General features: G+C 36.2%; 1 protein-coding gene across 1 annotated transcript in view; it reads right to left on the reverse strand.

The window, feature by feature from the left end:
- Positions 1 to 24112, reverse strand: part of SYNE2 (spectrin repeat containing nuclear envelope protein 2) — a 329548-nt gene that overhangs the window by 147943 nt on the left and 157493 nt on the right. The window contains exons 39-49 of the mRNA XM_060141612.1: positions 23968 to 24080; positions 22546 to 22748; positions 21969 to 22088; positions 21579 to 21870; positions 20341 to 20492; positions 19102 to 19411; positions 17773 to 17937; positions 14749 to 15090; positions 5345 to 5500; positions 4252 to 4517; positions 916 to 3013 (exon numbers count right to left, since the gene is read on the reverse strand). Coding sequence (XP_059997595.1) covers positions 916 to 3013; positions 4252 to 4517; positions 5345 to 5500; positions 14749 to 15090; positions 17773 to 17937; positions 19102 to 19411; positions 20341 to 20492; positions 21579 to 21870; positions 21969 to 22088; positions 22546 to 22748; positions 23968 to 24080 — 4217 coding nt within the window. The remainder of the gene's footprint in view (positions 1 to 915; positions 3014 to 4251; positions 4518 to 5344; positions 5501 to 14748; positions 15091 to 17772; positions 17938 to 19101; positions 19412 to 20340; positions 20493 to 21578; positions 21871 to 21968; positions 22089 to 22545; positions 22749 to 23967; positions 24081 to 24112) is intronic.

Raw genomic sequence — 24112 nt, forward strand, 5'->3', positions numbered from 1 at the left:
CCCCATTCTAGAAATTCAGTGTGACAACTCTGAAAACACAGTGAAGGGCATTATATTAAGAACACTGTGTTTAGATGATGCCTAAGACATCTACCCTATTATTGCAAGAAAGGAGGGAGTTTGTTGTCGTCGCTCTGCAACAGAGATCAGCAAACTTTTCCTGTAAAGGGTCAGACCGAATATTTTAGGTTTTGCAGGCCATACGGACTGTCACAACTACTCAGCCCTGCTGTTGTAGCAGGAAAGCAGCCATACACAAGCCAGTAAGGAATGGGCATAGCTGTGCTCCAATATAACTTTATTTACAAAATCAGGTGCCTGGGCAAATTCGGCCCATGGGCCTTAATTTGATGACCCCTGCCCTAAAATCACACAGATCTCAACATGAATCCTGGTTCTGTTACTATTTCAAGACCTTGAGAAAACTGTTGATGTTTCTGAACTTCAATTTCCTTATTTTAAAACGGGGCTAGTAATAGCACCCATTTCACAGAGTTGCTATGAGGATTCAAGGTAAAGTGTTCAGCACAGTTCCTAGACACTGTAAATTCTAAATAAATGTGGAGTTATTATCTTGTGTTCTTTATACCATATTTCTTCCACTACTCTCTATTATTTCTGAAAAGCAAACAAAAATCACGAACTTTTTGGTTCTGAGCTCAACAGAAGATACGAGGGGTATAGAAATAAAGGTGTCAAACTCAACTTTTTCCAAACTGTAAGGAACTGTATTTAGATACAGAATGAGCTGGGATTATAAACTGGACCTTTGAAGTTCTTTAAAATGGCTATTCTCCTGTGCAGAATATTTCTATAGAATGTGTAACTTCTTGAGAAATGTGGATATTAACTAGAGTAAAACATAAAATCACGAAATTACAACAAATACATTAACAAACTAATTAAAAAACTTACTGTGCGCAAATCAATGCTTGCATTAAGCTGCATGTAAAGATCTTCAATGTCATGTAATTTTGTCTCCACATCACTAGCTTCAGAAGAGTTTTCTTCTCTTTGCTTCTCAAGAACAGTCACAGCTTTAATGCTATCCATTTCTGCCTGAACTTGTTCTTGAAACATTTCACAATTAACTTTTTCATTTTGAATATGTTCGATTTGCAAATTTATAAGTAAAGGCTGTTGTAACTGAGATTTTATCTGATTTAAAACATGGAAGGAATTTTCTAGTTTGTCCTGAAAATTCTTTTCATCCATTTCTTTCGGTTGGGATTCCAGGACTATATTTTGGAGAACCTTGTGTAACTTATCACTTTCTTCTGCATACAGCTTTATTTGTAGCATTTCTTTCTCTTTGAATGAGTCATCAAAGTCCTTATTTTCACTTAATTTCTTGATTATTTCATGATACAAGCACATGACTTTCCTGATTCTCTGATTCAAAATTTGAGCATTGAGCAGACTGCTTTCTGGTGGGGTGTTAGGCGTTGTTAGTAGTGCTTCAGTCCTTTTCTTAACTTGCAGATCCATAGCCCTCAATTTACCTAGTGATGCCTGATATTTGCCATATTCTGCCACAAATGTATCTAACTGCTTAATTTTTTCTTCAAGTTCCTTTTCTTTTTCAAGTATTTGGGTTTGTAATTGGTCAAGTTGGGACCAATCCCAATTTAGTCCTATACAGTCAAACACTTCTTTGAGTTTCAATACTTGTAGAATACTAGATCGAATACCAGTGATTTGGTCTTTAAGACGATACAACTCCTCTTTAACATCTGGATTTATTTCTGGATTTAGTAGCAGTTCATTGTGCTGTATATGGTCAACCTCCTTCTGAAGCACAGATGTTTTTTCATAAAATTCTCTATAAAAATTTATCTTGTGTTCTACTTCATTACATTTATTTTGAATGAATCTTTGTGTTCTGTTGGCTCTAGTCTTAAGATTTTTCAATTGATCATCTAGAAATAATCTTTCAAATACACTTAGATCTTTACAGATGTTTGTTTGTTCCTGAAGATGTGTTGCAATTACACTCTCAATTTCCTGCAATTCCTTCTGAGAAATGGTCAAAGTGACATACTGATGTTCTAGTTCAGCTTCTGTGGAGGTTGTTTGCATCTTGGGGATCATCAGTGTTTCATTTCCTTGAAGTGAAAGTTGAACCTTCCCTATTACCCCAACAAATTTGCTTCTTTCTTCCAAGTTAAATTCTAATTGCTGTGATCTTTGAGTTGATTTTAAAACTAGCATTTGGTATTGATTCTGTAAGTCCTGTAGGAGGTTATTTAAATCACTGCTCTCATATGCTGTAAGGTTAGGAATATTATCTTTGACCTCTTCAACCAACGACTCCACAACCTGCTGCTTATCTAGAATGCCATCGTGCACCACCTTGCATTTTCTGATCTGTGAAAGAATATTGTCTGGGAGAAGGGAAATGGTAGGGATGAGTTCACCTAACAGATTTTTGACCCATAAGATAGCCTCTTTCATCTTGTACCTGGTCTCACACTTCTTGATCTGATTTTCCACCTCTATGTTTAATGGTTCCAATGCTTCCAATTGCTTCTGCAAATTATTTATTGCATCTTCTAAAACCTTCTTTTCTTTTTCTCCCCAAATCCTCTTCATCTGAAGTTCAGCTCGCGCTCTGAACACAGAAAATCTATGCTTGATAGTCTGGAGTTCAGTGGCCAAGGCAACCATGCTTTGATTCCCTTCTTCTTCTGGAGAGTCCAGCCTTAACTGCAGACACTGCTGCTGCTGCTGCAGAGAAATTTCAAGGTCTTGGATCTTACTCATGAGAAACGTAAACTCATCATGTCCCACCACTTGCTGAGAATACTTCTTCTGGACCAGTTGTTCCATTTGCTCCCAACCACGTTCAAGTTGCTTCATCTGGCTTTCCAACAGCTTCTTATCCATGTCAGTCAGACAGTTTGATAAATTTTCCCATTCGATTTTCAACTTGCTTAAAGAATCTTTCTCTTTTTCTATTGATGCCAGTAATTTTTTAATTTTGTCCATATGGGTTGAACTGTCCAGTGGTCCCCTAGCAAAAGAAGAAAAATGGAGCTGATTAATATTTATTATACATCAACATGAGGTTAGCTGTCATTAAAAGAAATTAATTCTGCTTTGAATTCACAGAAGAGAAGATTAGGTTGTCTGTAAGAACACTCTGTCCTTAAAATAAAAATCAGAATCTTGTTTACTGTAGCTCTCAATTAATGTGTGACAATGTAGAAACCTTGTCTATAAAATGAGTATCATAAAAATGCAGAAGCACAGGAAGGGAGTGGAAAGTGAAGGGAAGAATGTATGTAAAAGTACTCTGTCACCTGTAAAGTACTTGTACACAGTTAGGCTAGGACTAAGCTAAATTACAACATCCAACCCCTTTGTTATCATCTTACCAACAATAATGATAAAGATATTGACTAAGAAGGTACAATCATCAGACTAATCTTTTAAATATAAAATTGTTTCCTCAAAGGATGTCACTGAAAGTGAACCCCATTTAGGCAAAAGTATAAAATAAAACTTTTTAATAATGAGAAAATGTTTACAAGTTATGACTACATCTACAATCTTCAGCCATCATTTTCAAAGCCAAAAGGAGTACATACATGTAAAAAGAAACCATTACAATACATATATATTCCTTATGTTCCAAACTATTTAAACCAAGTATGTTAATATTAAACAATTGTATTGGGCTTCCCTGGTGGCGCAGTGGTTGAGAGTCCGCCTGCCGATGCAGGGGACACGGGTTCGTGCCCCGGTCCGGGAAGATCCCACATGCCGCGGAGCGGCTGCGCCTGTGAGCCATGGCTGCTGAGCCTGCGCATCCGGAGCCTGTTGCTCCGCAGCGGGAGAGGCCACAACAGTGAGAGGCCCGCGTATGGCAAAAAAAAAAAAAAAAAAAAAAAATTGTATTGATAATGTGTCTGCCCCCCTCCCATAGTTTAGAATCATCTCTTGGCAAAAAAAATGCTGAATTCCATAGAACTTAAACTTATTTTGCAGATATTTATAGAGTGAGTTAATAGTTTAATAAATTAATTTGTACAATTAATATAATTTAATTGTAAAATTAATATGAATATTTTTTGCATGAAACCAACAGAATTTTCTTCAATGGTTTCCATACGAAATTAATTTCCACACTGTAGTATTAAAATCATAATATTATTTAATAGTATAAACTCTTAACACCCTGGGCCTGTCCAAGGCAGTGGAGCCTATGGTTGAACACAAAGAATGCACATCCTAAATTCTTATACTTACACTTTTAGACTTTCCTTTTCTGTCAACAAGGCTTTCATCGAGGATTCAACTGCCACGAGGTGTTCCTGAAAATCTTTAAGGAGACAGTATTGGCTTTCTTTCTTTTTCTTCAAAGTAATAAGTGCCTGAAGCAGATTGTCCAAGTGCTGCACTGAATATCTTTCACTGTGGGGAAACAAGGCACTTGTTTCTGCTTTCTTAAGATATTCAATTTGTTCTAGTGGTTCAATGGCTGCTTTCTTTGCTTCCAACTGGGTACATAATTCCTAAAAACAAGTCAAGGAAATCAATAAATATACACTCACTCATTCACTCATTAATTAACTCATTTATTTTTTTCCCTTTGCTCTTTCCTTTCAGTAACACATTCTATCCCAAGAAGATGTTTTAAATATTTCATTTGCACACAGAGAAACTAAGGTCCTGACATTTAAAAGATTTTTTTTTTACTAGAGTCATGTTAAAATGTAGACTAACACTCACCATTGGTCTAATGTTTAATAGCAAATTGGTCACCCTATTGTGTTAAAAGATTCTACAATGTCTAAAGAAGATTTATCTTTTTATTAGTTACATGCATCCCCTCTCTTTCCTGTTTTAGATACATGTTTACTGTTATGTAAACTTAGCTAAAATTGTAAGGGTCATTTTAAAAAACATGGTAATGTATTGGACTTTTAGATGCCTTTCCATAGCTATGTAAACACAGCTGTAAAAACAAAGAAGGAGTATCCCATAATGCTGATAATCAGAAAAAATAAAAGGAATTTGTCAGAATCAGAAAAATACAGAGGACTAAGAAAAGGAATGATGGCAAGTCAGAATCTCCAAACTTTCTTACTGAGTAAGTAAGATTTTAGGAACTTTGTGAAAGAGAAGACTAATGTTCATTAAACCTTTACACTTCTTAAATGGAAAGATTTATACAACTTACTGATTAGTACATAATTATATAGTTACCAAACTGATCATCAGGCAAAGGTTAAATAAGACTTTTCATTCTGTGGAAGCAATTTTTTGGTAATTAAAATATATTGTATTGTACTGGATAAATGATGCAATCATGTTGTCAGTATTTTTCTTGTTTCCATACCTCTATCTCTTTTAATTGTTCATTTCTTAACATAACATCTAATTCTAAAGGTTGATTTTGCAGCTCATTGACTTTCTGCTCATCTTCAGTGGTTTTCATGCTTTCTTGAACATCAAGAGAAAGTTGTTTTGACAAAACCATTTCCACAGCTGAATTCTGAAAACATAAAAAGATTAATTGCTGAATAGTCTACCTTTCAAATAAATAATTTTTTATTTTTCTTGATGAAATAATTCCAGTTTCTTCTATTTACTCAGATTAAAGACTTTTCACAAGTATATCTGGCCACTACCAAAGAGGATTTTTCCATGCAATATTTAATGCTAATATTGGTATACCAAGAAAAATGAAACTTTTTTGACAAGACAGTATAGGATCTGGCATTGCTCAGTTATATACTGAGGAATATCTACAGTCTTAAAGAAAGAAAACGGATATGGAAAAAGCAAAAGTTCCGAAGTTTATACTTAGTATTCACCATAATGCAGAGGGCTGGGCAAATGGTAGGCACTCAATGGTACCCACTGGTAGTTTAAAATAGTAAGTGGAGAGATGAAGGAAACACCAAAGTACCAAAATTTCATCATATTAAAAATGTTATGCCTAGGGACTTCCTGGCAGTGGTTAAGATTTTGCCTTCCAATGCAGGAGGTACGGGTTCGATCCCTGGTCGGGGAACTAAGATCCCACATGCCTCGCCAAAAAAAACAAAACATAAAAAAAAAAAAAAACAGAAGCAATATTGTAACAAATTCAATAAAGACTTTAAAAAAAAACGGTCCACATCAAAAAAATCTTTATAAAAAAAAAAGGAATTTCCTTCTTAAAAAAAATGTTATGCCTTAAATTACGTAAAGGCAAGAATTCCAATTCTGGGTATGGCAGAACAGGTTATATGTGGGTAATCTGATCTTTTCTGAAAGCTCTAAGAAATTGAGGTTCTCAATAGATATATAGAGATGCCATTTCAACTCATTTATTCATTCTTTCAGCAAATATTTGTTGAGCACTTTCATACAACAGGCACTTTATCAGTAATTTTAAAAGATTTCCCATTATTTTGCTAAGGTATTAGTTTTTATTTTCAGGTTACTTTATAAGTGAAATACCATTTAATTTTGCCATATACTTTCATGTCAGTAAAAATCTTTGAGGTATCAAGTCTGTGAATAAAATGTGTCCACATATCCAAACAAGGTAGAAATTGCTGTTTTAGTAGTAGATAGTAGATACATTACTAGATAGTAATATAAGATGTTAACAATAGGGGAAACTGGGTAAGGGATATATGAGAACTATCTGTACTATCTTTGCAAGCTTTCTGTCAATGTGAAACTATTCCAAAATTAGAGTTTATTTAAATAAAATAGATACTGTCTGGAGCTCCATCAATACTAACTGGTAAGAAAATTCAGCTGACCAGTGTTACTGGTTTTGAAGTATTTACTTGGCACTTAGCACAAGTCACTTCTTCTACAAGGCTGCAAATAATTGAAATGATTTTTCAAATTTCCTCCATTTCCAATTTGTTCGTGCAAACTATGGTTAAAATCTCCATGGAAGGCAGCATCTTGGGTGGGGGTGGGGGGTGGGAGACCCAGGAAGGCTGTGAGAGGAAAGGACAGAGGTGCTACACCACAGATTTCATTGGCCCATGGGTACTCTATGCCATGAACTGCAATTCTATGAGGTGGACGCCTGCCTCCTTTTAATCTGATGGCTACTGTTGCTTACAGCACCCAACAAATCCACCTGTAGGGCAAGCGCTCCTGCGCTAAAGGCATAGATACTAAACCCAGGAAAACTTTACTTCTTATCAATAATTTATTAGGAATTCAGAGCCCTGGTCTCTCTTACCTGATGGACTGGTCACTTATGGACTAGCCACATTCATAACCTGCCATTTGTAATCTGCCTTCCATGGTCAGGGAGAGCATCCTAAAAAACTTGAAATCACCCCATAACACCATTTGTTTACCAACTCCAAAAGCCATGTTTCCACTTTGGTAGAAAATCCAACAGAATCCCTCAAACGAACATTTTAAATTTAAAAGGTAACATTCCTCTGCTCATGCCCGAGAGGTTAGAACACAGGCTTGTGTCCTGATTGGCTCCTGGAAAGATTCTTTTATATTTCATAGCCAGTGACCATTTGCTCATCACCCTTAGCGGTATGTTATTTTTATTTTGCAGGCTCATTTGAAACATCTTATTTTAAATTATAAGAGAATTCAAATATCTTTAAAACAACAGAATATAACAGATAATCATTACCCATGACACAGATATAACTGATATAATTTTCTATATTAAAAATATCATTTAAAGCCCAGTCCTCAACCCTTTCTCATCTCTTCCTCCCTAGAACTAACCACTATTCTAAAATCCACACATACTTGTCTTTATACTTTGACTACATGTGTTAATATACATACAGTATTGTTTTATATATTTTTAATTCTTATAAAATTGGAATCACACATGTATCATTTTACAACTTAGTTTCCTCACTCAGCGGTATGTTTTGAGGTTTATCATGGTGTCAGATATAAATCCCATTCAGTCATTTTACGTTTGTATACTGTTCTGCTATCTGAATGAACACGACTTACTTGTCTGTCAGGCTACTATGGACATCATCATTGCTTCCAACTTTTCCTATTATAGATATTACTGTGATAAACACCCTTGTTTTAGGCCTTCTTGCACTTATGTGTGAGTTTCTTTGGGACGTTTTCCTAAAACTGAAATTATTCCTTTTGATTCTCGATAGACAGTTATTGATTTGTTCCTACCAGCATGGTAAAAGAATTTGTATTTTCCCTATTCATCTCTGGTATTTGGTACTAACAGACAATAATGTCTGCCAATACATTGGGTGTGAAGTTGACATCATTATTGTTTTATGCTCCCTGGTCATATGAGTCTTACCTCCTGTGGATTACTTCTGCATAATCATTGACTATTTTTTATTGGGTTGGTTATAATTTCTAGTGTTCTTTTATATACTGGATACTAGTCTTCTAACCATTTTATGTACTGCAATTATTATCTCTCAGTAGATTGTCTTTAAACTTTATATATGGTATCTTTTGTTGACTATGACTTTAATGTTTTAATGCAGTCAAATTTATCAATCTTTTCCTGTTTGGGCTTCTGCTTTTAGGGCCTTTTTTTGTGTGTGTGTGTGGTACGCGGGCCTCTCCCTGTTGTGGCCTCTCCCGTTGCAGAGCACAGGCTCTGGATGCGCAGGCTCAGCGGCCATGGCTCACGGGCCTAGCCGCTCTGCAGCATGTGGGATCTTCCCGGACTGGGGCACGAACCCGTGTCCCCTGCATTGGCAGGCGGACTCTCAACCACTACGCCACCAGGGAAGCCCTGAGATCTCAAAAATATAATGTATACATAATAATTTATTTTTATTTAGCCTGTTCAAGGTTCTCTGTACTTCTTGAAATTGAGAATTCATATTATTCTTCAATTCTGGAAAATTCCCAGCCTTTCTTTTCCTCCATTCTCTCTATTCTCTCCTTCTACAAGTCCTACCAGAATTGTGTTTGACCATCTCATTATAGCCACTGGGTCCTTAAAATCTCTTTCCTCTTTTCCATCTCTTTATAGCTCTGTGTTGGATTGTGGGTAATTTTCTAACATATTTTAGCGAACTAATTCTCTCTTCAAGCTGTATCAAGTGTGCTACTTGACCAGAGCAATCTTAATCTCAATGACTTAAAAAACATTATTGAAGTTCCTTATGGTTCTTTTTCAAATCTAACCTTTTTTCTCAAAGTATTTTATTCTCTCATTATGATTTCAAATCCATCTATCACTAACCGTTTAAAACGTATTATTGTATGTTTGAAACTGCTGCACTGTCTCACTATCCCAGTATATTAATTCCTCCCAATTTTAGTGATGAGGACTCTTTTGGTGGAATGTTGCTTTGTGTTATTGATTGATTGACTGATTCATACTAACTCAGGGTTATCAGACTTTTTTTTTTTAAACTACATTGTGGGAATGCCTATGACCTGATCAGTAGAACTGACCGCACCCCCTTATGCAGATTTGTGTTTGCTTCTCCCAGGTACCTCAAGGAGATAAAGACAGAGGCTGATTTACATGTTAATTTCTTAACTTGAATTGCCCCACAATGCAAGTAGTATAGATTTGGACTCTAAACCTCTTTGAGATATAGGGTGGTTCTGATTTCTCATGGGAGACCTTCTTTTCCCACCCGCAGTCAGAATAAGTAGGTCCTAGGCCTTTCTCTGGGTTAGAGATTTTCTCGTTGGCCTTTCTCCCTTTCTCTTCAAGGGCCCTGTCCATTCTGGAGTAACCACTCCAATGCATGGACTCTCATGAGCCCTTATGAACTCTAAGCCCCGGGACATCTGATTCTTTCCCTTCTCCACTTCTCCTGGAATTTCTCTTAAAAAAAAAAAAAAAAAAAAAACCTACGATCAGTATAAACTTAAGACAAAGTATAACTTAATAAGCATACATATTGAACCTCTGAGCATAAATGGAATTTTCAAAGTTAATAATAAATTTAAAGTAGAAAATGACGATTCTATCAAAAGCCTGGTTCTGTTATATTGCTAACTATATTTACTTTTTTAAAAACTGTTGCTTTTTTTCAACCATGTATCTTTTCTTTGAGTTTGGCCTGTTTGGAAAAGAACAGGAGGTGAGAAAGAATGTCATCAATTCTCCTAAAGGGTAGGACTGTGTTACTGTCATTTTTATGTCCCTTAATTCACAAAGTAAACATTTTACTTTAACATTCAAAACACTGAGCTTTAAGTAACTAAGCATTGTCTCTGGCTTGCGCAAACCTAGCAGCACAGTCAAGAGGTAAAGACCATGACAGCTTCACTATCCTTTTTCCCATTCAGGGGCAATGGCCCCGTGGCTATAATAATTCTGTGACAGTGAGAAACTACATCTATCACTTATAACCTGCCAACATTGGGACAGTGTCATACATACTCTAGAGGATATATTTCTTTCTCCTCTAAAGCATTCCAACATGAAGTAGTAAAACAACAATTCTAAGCGTAAGCAAACATCCATCACTTTTAGAGACAAAACCGAATGGCAGATCAGGTTAATCTCAGAGGCTGCCTCTTTCTCTTAGCATATTGTCTAAAATGTTAACATGACCCGTAATGCACTTGGGACTCAGCCAGCCCTGCCTACCTCCCAGGCCTCACCTCTGTCCTCCTCTCCTCCTCCCCCTATGCAGTGGCCTTATTCCAGTTTCTGACTCCTCATGTTTTCTCCCCCCACAAGAGGAAATTCTACTTTCTCTGCCAAGAGTGCTCCTGACACCCAGCTCTGAGCTCTGTTATCTCCAATCCACACTGCTGGTCTCAGGTCAAGTGCTGTTTCTTTAGAGAAGCTCTCTGAACTTCAGAGAACTACAGTTCAAGCCAGCCTCCTTTATTATAGATAATCATGGAAACGTGTTCCTTCCTTTAGTTGCTGTAATTAGCCTCTCATCAGTTAATTAGTTGATTATGTATGTCTCCTCCTCTAGACCAGAAGCTCTATGAGAATAGAGACTACGTCTATTTTCACTCACCGATGAACCCTAACTGCCCGTTCAAGAAATTTTTACCGAATGGATGTATAGATGAATTCACATTAGAAAAAATAAATAAATAAGAGAATTTCATTTAGTCTTCGATTGCCAAGATTAACAATTTGTGGTTTATAAAGTAGAGTTGGAAAGAAATTGAGGACCCATCAATCTAGCAGCTGTGGACCAGAGATCTGTTAGGAATGACAGGAACAGGGCTTGGTTGGGCTTAACGAGAGTAGAGAAGGTTTGAAACACGCATGAAAACTGGAGTCAAACAGCATACTGGCATATTAAACCTCAATGAACAACCCACATAACACATTCAATAAAACTGTGAGGTAGACCACCAAGCATCAGGCTGCGTAGAGGCGCCTGGCTCTAGTCCCAGCTCTGCTAGCATGAGAACTCGGCTGATTAACATCTTCTGACATTAATTCCCTAATCTGAAACACAGGGTTAGGAGAGACATTTTCTAAGGTTTCTCAGCCTAAGATTTCAGGACTTTGGAGCGCGTTCTCAAATGCATGCTGCTTGCAGATGTTAATACCATGTATACCATGTAAGTCCCTTGTCCTGTAAAGACATAAATCTTGGATTGAGAAAAATACCTCTAGAGTAAGAAACAAGATTGGCATCCTGGCCAGAAGAGCAAAGTAATACACTTGGAAGGCAGAGTTGACACATGGCCCAATTACATGTTCCATTACAAAATTTTTTTTACTGACTTACTAGGATAACCAACACCAGAAATAAACATCATTTACTCCAGGCCTGAAAACTCTTTCCTCCTTTTCATTCTAGTACTGACTCCCCTGAGTTTCTGGTCGCTCACTCACAGCCGGACGCCTTGCATGTTTTGTATCTGTGATCATCCGCCTTCCAGGATTTCTCTATGGGTGGCTTCTTAAATATTGAAATTATAAATGCTCAGAAAATGTTGAAAAGAACAAAAAATGATTCAGACATACTAAATTATACCTAATGACAAGGAAATTAAAGAGGTAATTATAGACAAACTTTTTTTTTTTTTTTAAGAGCAATTATGTCATGTAGGTTGACACTTGGGAAGGAGTGGGCAAAAAAAGATCATTCAATACAGGTTAAGCCGTAATGCTGCTTTATGAATTTTTAGAAAAATAATAAATGAAGAATGTATCAGTTTCCTTGTGTTTCCTTTTTATCATTTCCTTTTATGGACACCTGGAATCTTAAGAGATTAGTCAGTCCTCATTTTTTATCATATCCTAATTTGTTACTTCACTTAACCTATATAGGAAGGGGGAAATGGAAGGCAGTTTTGCCTTTTCATATTTAAAAAATTTTAGAAATTCACCTCTGTAAAATTATCCAGTATGATCTGGGATCATAAGAACCCACAACCTTCAGACTGCATTTTGTAACTTCTTTTGTCTCTAAGTCTGCGTTAATATTCTTGATATTAAAGAAAAATTCAGCCAAAGGTCCGGATCTAAAATATCTCCTAAATTTCATCTAAAATGAAAGTCTTGGCAATGGATTCAAACATATACATGCAATTTTGAAAAGTGCAATCACACTTTCAGCAACTCTAAGACCAAATGCAATTTATTAAAGAAATAATAAAATTAAATAAAACTTCCTAAAATTTTTTCTGGAGACAATTTTACATAATCTGATAAAAGCCCTTCTAGGCTCCAAAAAGGCACATGAAATGAGCATTAATTAGATATTTAATTAGTATTAGATTTTAAACTGTGACAATTGTATTCTCACTTCTAGCTGAATGACTAGCACAAAAGAGGTCTCAATAAATGTTTTTAATAGATTAAATGGTTATTTTCACTGTCACAATAGTTTTTGATTAATCAGATTTATAATTCTGTAAATTGTGCTTTTCCGTGCTCTATGTATTCATTATATAGAGACTCTTGCTTAATTTACACCTGCGTCTTATATTTGTCACTTTGTATTATATTTGTCTATGCTGATTTTGATCTCTTATACCAGTTGTAGTTCAACTTTCAAACTGCTCTTGTATAGAGAACAAACTTGTAGTTACCAGTGGGGAGAAGTTAGGGGGAAGGAATAGGGGATTAACAACCTATTAGGTACAAAATAAGCTACAAGGATATATTGTACAACATGGGGAATATAGCCAATATTTTATAATATCTATAAATGGAGTATAACCTTTAAAAATTGTGAATCGCTATATTGTACATCTGCAATTTATATGATATGGTACAGCAACTATACTTCAATTTTAAAAAACTTAAAAAACAAGAAAATTTTAATAAAATGAAAATTTAAAAAAATTTTTTTAACTGCTCTTGATCTTGGTCTAACATTACATAGAATAAAGTAAATACAGTCAGTACTTAGCATAGAGAAGATAAGAAGCACAGATTCAAGAAAAAAGATTCATGTTACAAAAGAGGGGGAAAAAAAGGTAAAATGTCGCTAGAAATTAAAACTAGATTCCTCTAGGCCAGACCTGCAAAAATTATTTGAAGACTTAAGTCCCTCCATCTGCTCTAAAAAAAATCATTCTAATGAAGTGCCATAAATTATCAATAACTCATCATTCAAGATTAAGTGAAATCTTAATAAATAAAAAAATCTTATTGGGTTATGATCTTTATATAGTTTTCAATATACTCTACTGAATTTGGAGGGTTCACAGCCAAAATTGGTCTGAGAAGCTAATCTTAAAGTTATTAAGCAAATCTCTTTAGCAATGTCATGAATTAGGATAGAAAGCACTAAGGTATTTTTCCTTTTTTACTTATTTACTCTCTTTAAATACCGTTAAGAAAGTTTCTTTTACATGTACAGCTTCAAGAGTTTCACCACAGGGCCCTAATCCTTTAAGACATATTTCCTTAGCTCTATCTAACACTGTTTGTGGGATTTAGAAGTCTTCTTCTATGGCCAGAGAGATGCTCCACTGGCGTTTAACCTTGTTTTACACATTTCTAGAAAACCTTATCTGGTTCCTCTAATCCTCCATGATTTCTGCTCTAGGAAGACAACAGAAGTGCAGGCTCTCTTCATTCCTGTGTATCATGTATTCCATAAAAAGCCGACGAGGACCCACACCTGAATGGTCTAACCTTTGCTGCTGTCCCACTGGACCCTGGATTGTGAGAGGCTGACTAACAGGTAGGCTCTTTCAAATGTAGCTTACTGGATGGCTCTTTGTGCCTTTTCCATTTCAATCGCTAACCTAGGAGAAAGCACTTTAAGAGCTACAGGAAAATGTACCCATTTGGATGTTTAGAATGAAAACAAAACAATATTCTTTCTTCTCCACAGGGACCATCAGGAGGCTGAATGTTGATATTCTCACACCAAATGATCTGACAACATTTAAAAATACATTTGCAGTACAGGGTTAACGTAAGAAGAAAGGCCTCTATCCTTTCAAATGGTCTCTGGTTTCATTATGAAATCAACCGAAAAAAAAAAAAAGACCCTAAAAAATAGGGCTGTTGGATTTTTTTCCTAAAAAATGTGGGTACAGCACATTTTCTTTTGCCTTTTCCAATTTGCCTTTGAGCTCCTGATCCAGGAAACTGTATCTGATTACATATCAGAGAGAATAATAAACCTAAATTGATGACTGACATTTCTAACAGATGAACAGTAATATTTCACTGCTGAAATCCTGGACAGTTTTCTAAGGGCTCTTTTGACAAGTGGGCATCATAAATAGCCAGCAGACTGAGGGTTTAATTATGAAATCAGAAGGCTTGATTCACGACCCTCTTTTCAGAGTCCAAAAACACCTCTTCATTCGCAGACACGATGTCTTAGAGATGCAATCACAAGCACTTACCTTATTTATTTCCCAGTCTTCCTCCAACTTTTCCACTGCAGCTGAGTCCTCAGTGGACTCCTGTACATCAGAAGTGACCTGCTCCTCTCTGCCTGGCAGAGGAAACTTTTCTCTCTTTTCTGTTGAGCATTTTGATTTGAGAATGCTGTTGAGACAATTTTCCATCTCCTGCTTAGCAGATTCAAGTCTGTTTTCCAAATCTTTTTGTTTACACTTAAGTGATTTTATATCATCTTTAATAATCTTCTGTCCCACTGAAGATGTATTTTGCTTGATGGATTTCGCTAAAGCTAAAATCTTCTCTAATGTGCCATCTTGTAAACGGAGACTATTCTCTAGTTCCTGTGAGTGGAGAAAAGATTGTCACAAAAGTATCACTGTTCAATTGTCACAAGAGTTAATTGACTTTTGTAAATCACAGCGTGTTCTGCTTCACTAGTGGAAAGTATAAAAAACTTATCAACCCGTATCACAAAGAAGGAACTGTGGGCAAAATTTAAACCAATGTAGCAGCCCAGATCAAATTCTCTAACAGATTTTATAAGATGCTAGAAATGTATAAGAAGTAACAAAGAAAATATTCACAACCAGTTCCTGGAACATAGGAAATGGTCAACACATATTTGTTGAGTACATATTTTGTTCAGGATACTACATAATATACAAGTAATACTAAAATCAAACACAATCAAAACACTAAATAATAAGTGCCTACTTTGTGCAAGGCCCTAAAAAGAATAAAAGAATCATTTAGAGTGTGTCTGCATGAATCTAGTGCTAATATTTAAAATTCAGAGCAAAGTTTAACTCAATCTATCGAATGTCATATCTTAAATATATTAGAAACTCAATCAATATTTACTAAATGCATGAATGGATGAGGCTAATTTGAGACCTCTATACGCAAAAGGAATTTGATAAACTATAGCAGCTACTGATGTTACTACTGAAAGAGAATAAGCCTTAAAGTTACCAGGTGAACTATATAGTATTTATTAGTCACTGTTCTAATGGACTATACAATAAATATTCATTCATTCATCTAACAAACAGCAAGTATTATGATAGGTTTTGAAATTACACAGATGAGTAAAACACAGTCCCTTCACAATCCTATAGTCTAGTGAGAAAGACAAAGAAATAAACAGATAATTGTAACAGAATATGGAAAGATGTATGCTAACAAATATGTACAGGTCATCGAAACATTTTAGCTGGAAGAAGGGAGTTCCAGATTGCATTTTGATAGACCCGAGGTGGCCATGGGATAGGTGCACCGGAAAGGGTGATACTGCAGGCAGGGAGCCCATTCAGACGTCTAATGCAGGGATCTGTGAGATGAGGGTCTGCTCTAATGCAGCAGTAATGGGGGTAACAGTGGAGGGACAAATTGTTGAGATAATCCAGAGATGAAAGAGACAGCACTTGATGTCTGTCTAGATTGGGGAGTCTGGGAAAGGATATCCAGGTTTCTGACCCGGCAGCCTAGAGAGATGGTATAGACACCCACAGAGTCAGAGAAGAAGAAGCAGGCTCTTTGGTAGGGAACTGGGGTATGGAGAAAGGGAAGGAGATGATGAGTTATTTTCTGGACATGCTGAACCACAAATAACTATGAGACACCCAAGGAGAGATGTCTAGTGGGGTCAGAAGACCCAAGTTGTAGACCCACTCTGTCATTTAACCTGGGTGACCTTGTAAGTTCCTCGCCTCTCTGGAACTCAGCTCATCATGTATAAAATGAGGAGTCTTGGGACTTCCCTGGTGGTGCAGTGGTTAAGATTTCACGCTCCCAATGCAGGGGGCTGGAGTTCGATCCCTAGTCAGGGAACTAGATCCCACATGCATGCCACAACTAAGAGTTTGCATGCCACAACTAAGGAGCCTGTGAGCCGCAACTAAGGAGCCCGTGAGCCACAACTAAGGAGCCCACCTGCCGCAACTAAGACCCAGTGCAACCAAATAAATAAATATTTTTAAAAAGATGTGTTTTAAAAAAAAATGAGGAGTCTGAACTTGACAGCTTCTGAGATTCCTTCTAGCTATAGCAGAAGGCTTTATTTTAATTTTTCAACAGGAGCCTGAGCTCCTCAGACTGAGGCTCGTGTCTTGCACTTTTCTCAGTATCCAAGGCACCCAAACAGTGCCTTGGACATGATGAGCCCTCAACATTTGTCAAATTATCACTGTTAAAAGGGAGGTAGCCTTGTCACAATGTCAAGCTGTTCTGGAGGGGAAATCTTGCTTGATTCCCAGGTTCCTAAAAAGAAGAGATAAGAAATTCCTAAGCTCATGCCAGCACTGCTGCCCTGAGACTTACCCCATGCAATCTCCAGTCAAATAACTGTGAAAGAAGCAGCTAAGAAAATGCTTTACTCTGTTTTCTTCTAGAGGACACCAGTTGGGCCTGTTTATGTTGGCTGTGCAAACAGTGAGCATCCAAGGAATGTGTTTTGAGAATGTGGGTAAAGAGCTGCAATCCTTACTGTATAAGAAGAGGGGTTGTTGAAGTGAGGCTGAGAATTTTAAAAGCCCTACATCTGCAGAGACCTCTAAGGTAGTCCATGAGTATGAAAATTAATAAGGTGAAAATTATACAACTCCCATCCACCCATGATGAAGAATGCAAAATTGAATCATTTCTCCCTAGGTCTTATTGCATTCGTTGTATCCTTTGAATACCCAGTATCTCCTGGAATCACTGTGCTGTCTCTTAAACAAAGATCTCCAGGAGCTATAGACTGCTCATGGGTGGAATTGTCTCTAAGGGTCCAGAGCACAGAGTACTGTTCAACTCAAATTATAAATGGATTTGCTCACTAAAGAAGAACATTTCCACTTTTTATGACTGGTCAGGACTTTATCCAATAGTCATCTGAATAGCATTTTCAGCATTTGAATTTTTTCTTTTTTTATTTCTTTTCTTTCACCATTTGAAGTTTTGATCAAAGACCCTGATTTGTCAAGTTGTAATTAATATTGATTTTTTTTAAATGTCTATCATGTCTGGACATTGTTTAATACCTGCAGTTTCTGCATTTTTTCCTCAACTGCTATTTGATCCACAGGCTTATCAGAAAAACCGACAAATTCCTTGGAGATATAGTCCAATGCAGTATTTAGGTCTGTGATGCAAACCTGGTATGAGTCGTGTTCTTGAACATGACCTTCCAATTTTTCCACAGAATCCTAAAAATAAAACATTGATAATGCATGCATTAGTTCCCTGAATTATCCCACTCAGAAAATAATTAAATGGTTCATAAACATTTGTTTTATGAGGTTTCATCTTGAAAAAGGAATATGACCATAAATCATCCAGAGTTCTTAAGTAAAGTTTTTAGCGTTGAGATATTTGTTTCCCCCATGTTTCTTTGCCTTCATTTCACTCCCGAAAACAATCTGTCAAGAGGTTTACAAAATGAAATGACTACAAATTATATCATCAAATCACAAACACCCATAACAAAGCAGTTCCCTTAATTATCCTTCTTACTACAAGCAAGTACCCACTCTTGGAAATGAGACTATGTGAAATCAACCTAACCTCAGATTCCTTTCATAAGACTCAAACTCCAAAACTGTGTGTTAGGAAAAAGTAATCCTAACTCAAGAGCAAGACCACCTTCAGGTCCTCTCCCTGGAATAAGAAAATAAGGTGACCACACCTGATCAGAAAAGAACAGCAATTATTAAACTAAATAACTCACAGCCAAGTGGGTATAAGCAAGATTATACCCACACAACTCCTGCTATCTGTATAAGCAAGATTTCTTATCCAGGAAAGATATATTGAATCTGGCTTTCAGTATGCAAAGAATTATAAACAATTCTCTTAAGAGAATAATATGCCTCATGACAAGATGACATTTTACCTCTTAATTCTTTTATTGCAGATCATGTGGAAAGACTCAAGGGAGAAACCTGATAAGGTTTATACAGAATAATGGATATAACTATTATAATAGATGATAGATTGATGGATATGTGAATGGATGGACGGATGAATGCAAGCATGGATGAATGGATGGATAGATGGACGCTGCATGGACAACTTTGACACTGTTACCTACATAAAGATGCCTAAACATATCTTAATCCTTCCAACCCCTTATGAGGGGAACTTTGATGAGAGGAAACAACACTATTATCAAATAATACACACTGGATTTCTCTAGCAAAACTGACCAAATTGATTGCTCCATCTTGAGTAGTTAGTATTTGTATCTAAAACTGATAAATTTTAAAAACTTTTGATTTACCAAAAGAACGAAACAACGGTCCTATATACAAATATTACATAATTATGCATAATTAAGACAAGCATTTAAAATTTTACTTTGACCATTTCACCTGTAGCTGTTGAAGAAGACTTTCATGTAGATGCTTTATTTCCAGCCACGGCTCTTCACTAAAGTTGGGATTTTTAGTGCACTCTAAGAGGTAATTTCCTTGAGATTTTAACTCCTCTAGTAAGGATGTCAAATCTTGTGCTTTCTGGAGGAATTTCTTATAAATTTTTAATTGAGCTTTCTTCTCCTGCAAACCATGTTGCAGAGCAAAGCCCACTTCTTGTTTCTTTTTTAGTTCTGTGAGCATTAATCTCAGATCCTCCTTACTTTGCAAATACTTCTCGCCTTCTAGTAGAAGCTTTTCTTGATGGCTACATTTAACAAAGTATTTTACAAATGAAATGATACGTCAAAATCTTATAACACAACATGCATTATTATAAAAAGCATTAAAATAACACTACCGTACATTACTTCCAGGGACTTCTTTGGCATTATAACATTCTAAATAGCACTAAGTTTAGCTCAGAAATCAAGATTAAAATTAGTTGTAGTATTACTTTAAAAAAGTATTGTTTTTTTGTCACATAATTTGATCTGAGAACAAATATTTAATAATTTACATTTCAAACTATTTCAGTTTTTATTGTTTAAATATAATTATAATATTCCATGTTTTTCTTTTTCATATAAGTAAAATAAATTAGCATTCAGTATATTGGCCAACTAACTAGTTTATGTTTTCTACAGCTTAAATTTGTTTTGATCTGTTTTTCTTAGAAAAAATATAAAATTTACATTTCCACCATATATTAAATGTATCATTTAAGACATGATATGAATTAAGAATTTTCACCAGAATTATGCCCATTACATTCAGACAACGTTTATCCATGTTTACACATTTAAGAATCTCTTAGCATATATATTTAAAGCATGAATTATCCTGCAGTAATACCAGGAAGATACTGAGGTTGTCTGGGGAAAGGGGGTTTTGGTACAGAAGGGGAGTGTTGAAGGTGGAATGAGGTAGACAATGTTAATTTGTTACCAAGGGCCCCACGGGTTGATGCACCAGCCAAAGTAAACGCTGCCGCCGAGTTATGACAGCATGTTTCATATCTCGTGCGGAGGACTATTCTTCTTCGCTTCTGCCTCAACATTGTGATTGCCCCTGATATTACTTACTTTCTCTCCAACAGATATATTATATCCACATCCAGAAGGCAGACAAAACATACTTGTTATGGCTTCATTGTGCAACGAAAAACCATGAAAGTGGTGAAGGCATGCCCTTTACCTTAGATATGTGTTGGCTAAGTGGAGTGTGTTGTCCCACTGGTTTCTGATATCAGTAAGGGTCTTTGGAACCATCGGAGCCTTGCTGCTCTCAGCCTGACTCATGACGGTCTGTATTTTAGCGTCCCCTTCAGGCTTTAGTAAAATGATTTCCTAAATCAAATAAAAAAGATCTTAAAATCTCATTCATACCACACAGGGATATTTCATATGATATGTTTTTATTTATAAACATTATTCAGAGATTCTAGCTGCAGAGTAGATTTCAAAATTACCCTTTCATTTTTATATATTCCCCGAATACAAAGACATCCTTCACATTGTATAGAACTGGTTCTCAGTAAGCATTTGTCATATTGATCTGATGGCATTCCTACTCTTCTCTTGATTCTCAATTGCCCTCAAAGAAATTATATGCCAAAAAATCCGTGGCAAATCCTCCTTCCAATCTGTACCATTATTTATAAATAAAGAGTTAGGGTAACAACCTGAACAAGACACTTCTATACACCCAAGATTGCGTTTATGGCTTCCCACAGGAAAATGCAGAGTGCCTCAAACCAACTGCTGTTTCTCCACCACAACGTAATTAATTCTCATTCCCTGCAATTTTATTTTCCTCTTTTGCTCCAAACAATCAAGTTCCTCCCTCCTTGGAAACACTACTCCAGATTCACCTTCCCTGGAAAACCTTTCAGATATAATCCCAAATGATCCTGATTACTTCACTATGCCAAACTAACCCTTACGGCTTGACCGCATCATCCTCTGCACTCGGTATCTGATAAACTAAGAACCACACAACCCACTCAGTATCTAATAACCTTTAGGAACCACACACATCCACTCTGAAGATGAGCTCCTCTCCAGCCCTCACCTTGACATTGCCGATGCCTCTGATGTACTGACATACATTCTTTTAACATCCTAGCAAATTTCCACCTGCTGCAGCTCTAATTTATAGTTTTAATTTCATTTCTCCTGCACTCAGTGAAGACGGACAATAACTGGACATTGCTCCCACAAAGAGAGGATATACTTTCTCCCTTCTATATGCATTAAAATAATTTTAGGTCCATCATAGCCCTTCTCTTTTGCAAGCTTGGTCATCTGAATTCCTTCAACCAATCTGCAGTGATCCTATTTTCCATTAAAAAACAAATCTTTGCAGTTTTCCTCTAAATCTTTTCAAAATTAGAGTTCACTCTGACCTCTGAAATTTAGTTTCCACAGTTATACCTTTATTTTTTGGATTCTTTCCTCAAGTGGCATTTTGCCTTCAGATGAATTCAAAACCATCAGGGACTCTTTAATCCCTGTTATCCAACGAATTACATCATGTGCAAGATCATTAAAGCTCTGGTCCTTGGCAGGAGGTAACTTATCCTCTTCGTCAATTTCACATAATTGTCCCAATAATGTCTGGTATCTATTGATCAAATGTGTTGATTCTGTTACTATTTCTTCTTCCTCAGTAATCCCATATTCCTTCACAGAGTTGTTCAACTGGGCCATAGATTCAAATTGTTCCCTGTAAATTCCAAATATCATTGAAAGTTTACAGGAGCCACGACACCATTTGAGAAACCATATTCCCCAGAAGTACATTTCATGCAAGATCAGCTGTACCTCTTTCTAGCTAGAGCTTGGCCAAATAGCTCAGTTTTCTCTCTTGTTCCTTCCATTTCTTTCCATTTCTCTTCTTGATTAGTCAACCACTTACTCAGGTTTCTGTGGTCATTCTGGAGTCTAAAACAATATCACACACATTGGAATATAAAATCAGCAAAAAGTGTTTATCTGAAGAGAAGGTTGGCACAAATCTTGTGAGCCGACCAGGTTTTTTACTACATCTTTTTGGTTTCTTTTTTGGCTTCTTTTGAGAAAATTTAATTTGTAACATTAAAATCTGAATAATAATAACACGTATTATAGTGGAATTCTAATGAGCCATACATATACATCATAAAGAACAGGAAACAAACAAACAAACAGAAAATATTTTTGGACTCTCCCCTGAACCTTGGCCATAATTTGAGGAACTCTCCAAAATTCTATATCCCAGAGTCAAACTTGGGTTTGAAACTACATATTTTATTTTTGAAATTTGTGTGTACGTGTATCCCACTGCTAGCTGTACTGAGGCAGAATACGTATGAAGATATCATTAGCAAACATGCTATTAGACATCACCTTTATTTCCTACCTCAGTAGCTGCTGCAAGCACTCATCAAGCTCCTTTGCTCGTGCCTGGCATATGGACTCCATTTTTTCTAATTCAATTTCTTGACTTACGATCCAACTGTTAAGCTTCTTAACAGGTGCTTTGGGCAGATGCTTTTTCACATGATTCAGTACAGTTCCCACCTGCTGTATTTCACTGCCTCTTCCTTCAAGAGTCAAGAAATCCTTAAGAAAGACAAAAAGTCAATTATATCCTATGGGCAAGTCTAAGTATGGTCCCTGCCACCCCAGTGACACTTTCCCAAGATGGTACATAGACATGCCATCTTCATAACATCCTATATAAAAGAAGTTGCTATGGAGATGTGGCTAAGTGCAATAGCAAATGATCAAAAGACAATTTATATTGGTTCTAGAATGTGTGTGTACATTTGCATTTGCATCTGACTTTCTGGGAATCACATCAAGCAAAATGATGCCACCATGTGGGTCAGTGGGAGTTAGACCGGGAAAGCCACATTTTCCTATCCTGGCTCTGCTCAGCTTCTCCCAAATACTTGCTCCTTTCTGGCAATCAATATGTAAAACTAAATAGCCTATTCTCTATTTAACTTTGTCCAAATCAGAATTTTATTTCAATGTTTGTGTTTCAAGGTTTGAGCATCAATTGTTGAGACCCATGCAATGCGCAAAGTTTAAAAAAAAAGTTGGAACTATAATTTAAAAGCAGAGAAGAAAGGTGATTTTGTCAATAAAGAATAGTATCATCAAAGCAAGGAATTAAACTGGGAACATTTAATGCCACTGATTAAGTCTGAGAGCATAAGTTATCACCAAAGCCTAAAGTACTTGATAATCTACTATAAAGTGATCAAGAATTAAAGGCGCCATACGCATTTGAAATGCCCACATTATTGCCTCTTATTTCAGGCTATCTTCCCCCACCCACTCCCATCAGCAGTGTATTAAAGTTCAACTACAATTTTTAAAAGAAATATGGCTGGGAAAAAAACTTTTTAAAAAGTCAAGCAATCTCTTATAGAAAGTAAAGGGGTTTCAAAGTCCAAATTAGGTAAAGCCTTTTTTTTTAATCAAATATGATTTTAACACAACTGAATTCACCAGCAAACATTAAGTTAAACAGCATCTTAGAACAGTTGTGAAAACAGAACCTTTTTAAGTCACTTACACCCTAACCCAGTAAACACAGAGTGTTAAAAATACTGGGCTGGCCAAAAAGTTAGTTTGGGTTTTCCGGAAAATCCCGAACGAACTTTTTGGCCAACCAGTATTTGGGGAAAGGCCAGGTTTTTTGGAAATACTATCTCTATGTAGGGAAATTACTAAGTCAAAATAATTATTGTCCTGTCTACTTATATATAGTTCTATCTCCAGCATTTTAATTTTGATAAATTTTGATTGAAATTTAAACGCGTCTTCTTACAGAAAGCTTTTGTAGTTTTTGTTCCACGCTCTTTTTTGTTTCTGATGGTTCAAAACACTCCTTAAGGTTCACTTTAACGTTACCAAACCAGTCATTAAAGTTCTTGCACTGATCTGCAGGAAAAAACCAAAAGAAGCTATATTCA

This window comes from Lagenorhynchus albirostris, chromosome 1, assembly GCF_949774975.1.
Source record: "Lagenorhynchus albirostris chromosome 1, mLagAlb1.1, whole genome shotgun sequence".
Classification (NCBI taxonomy): domain Eukaryota; kingdom Metazoa; phylum Chordata; class Mammalia; order Artiodactyla; family Delphinidae; genus Lagenorhynchus; species Lagenorhynchus albirostris.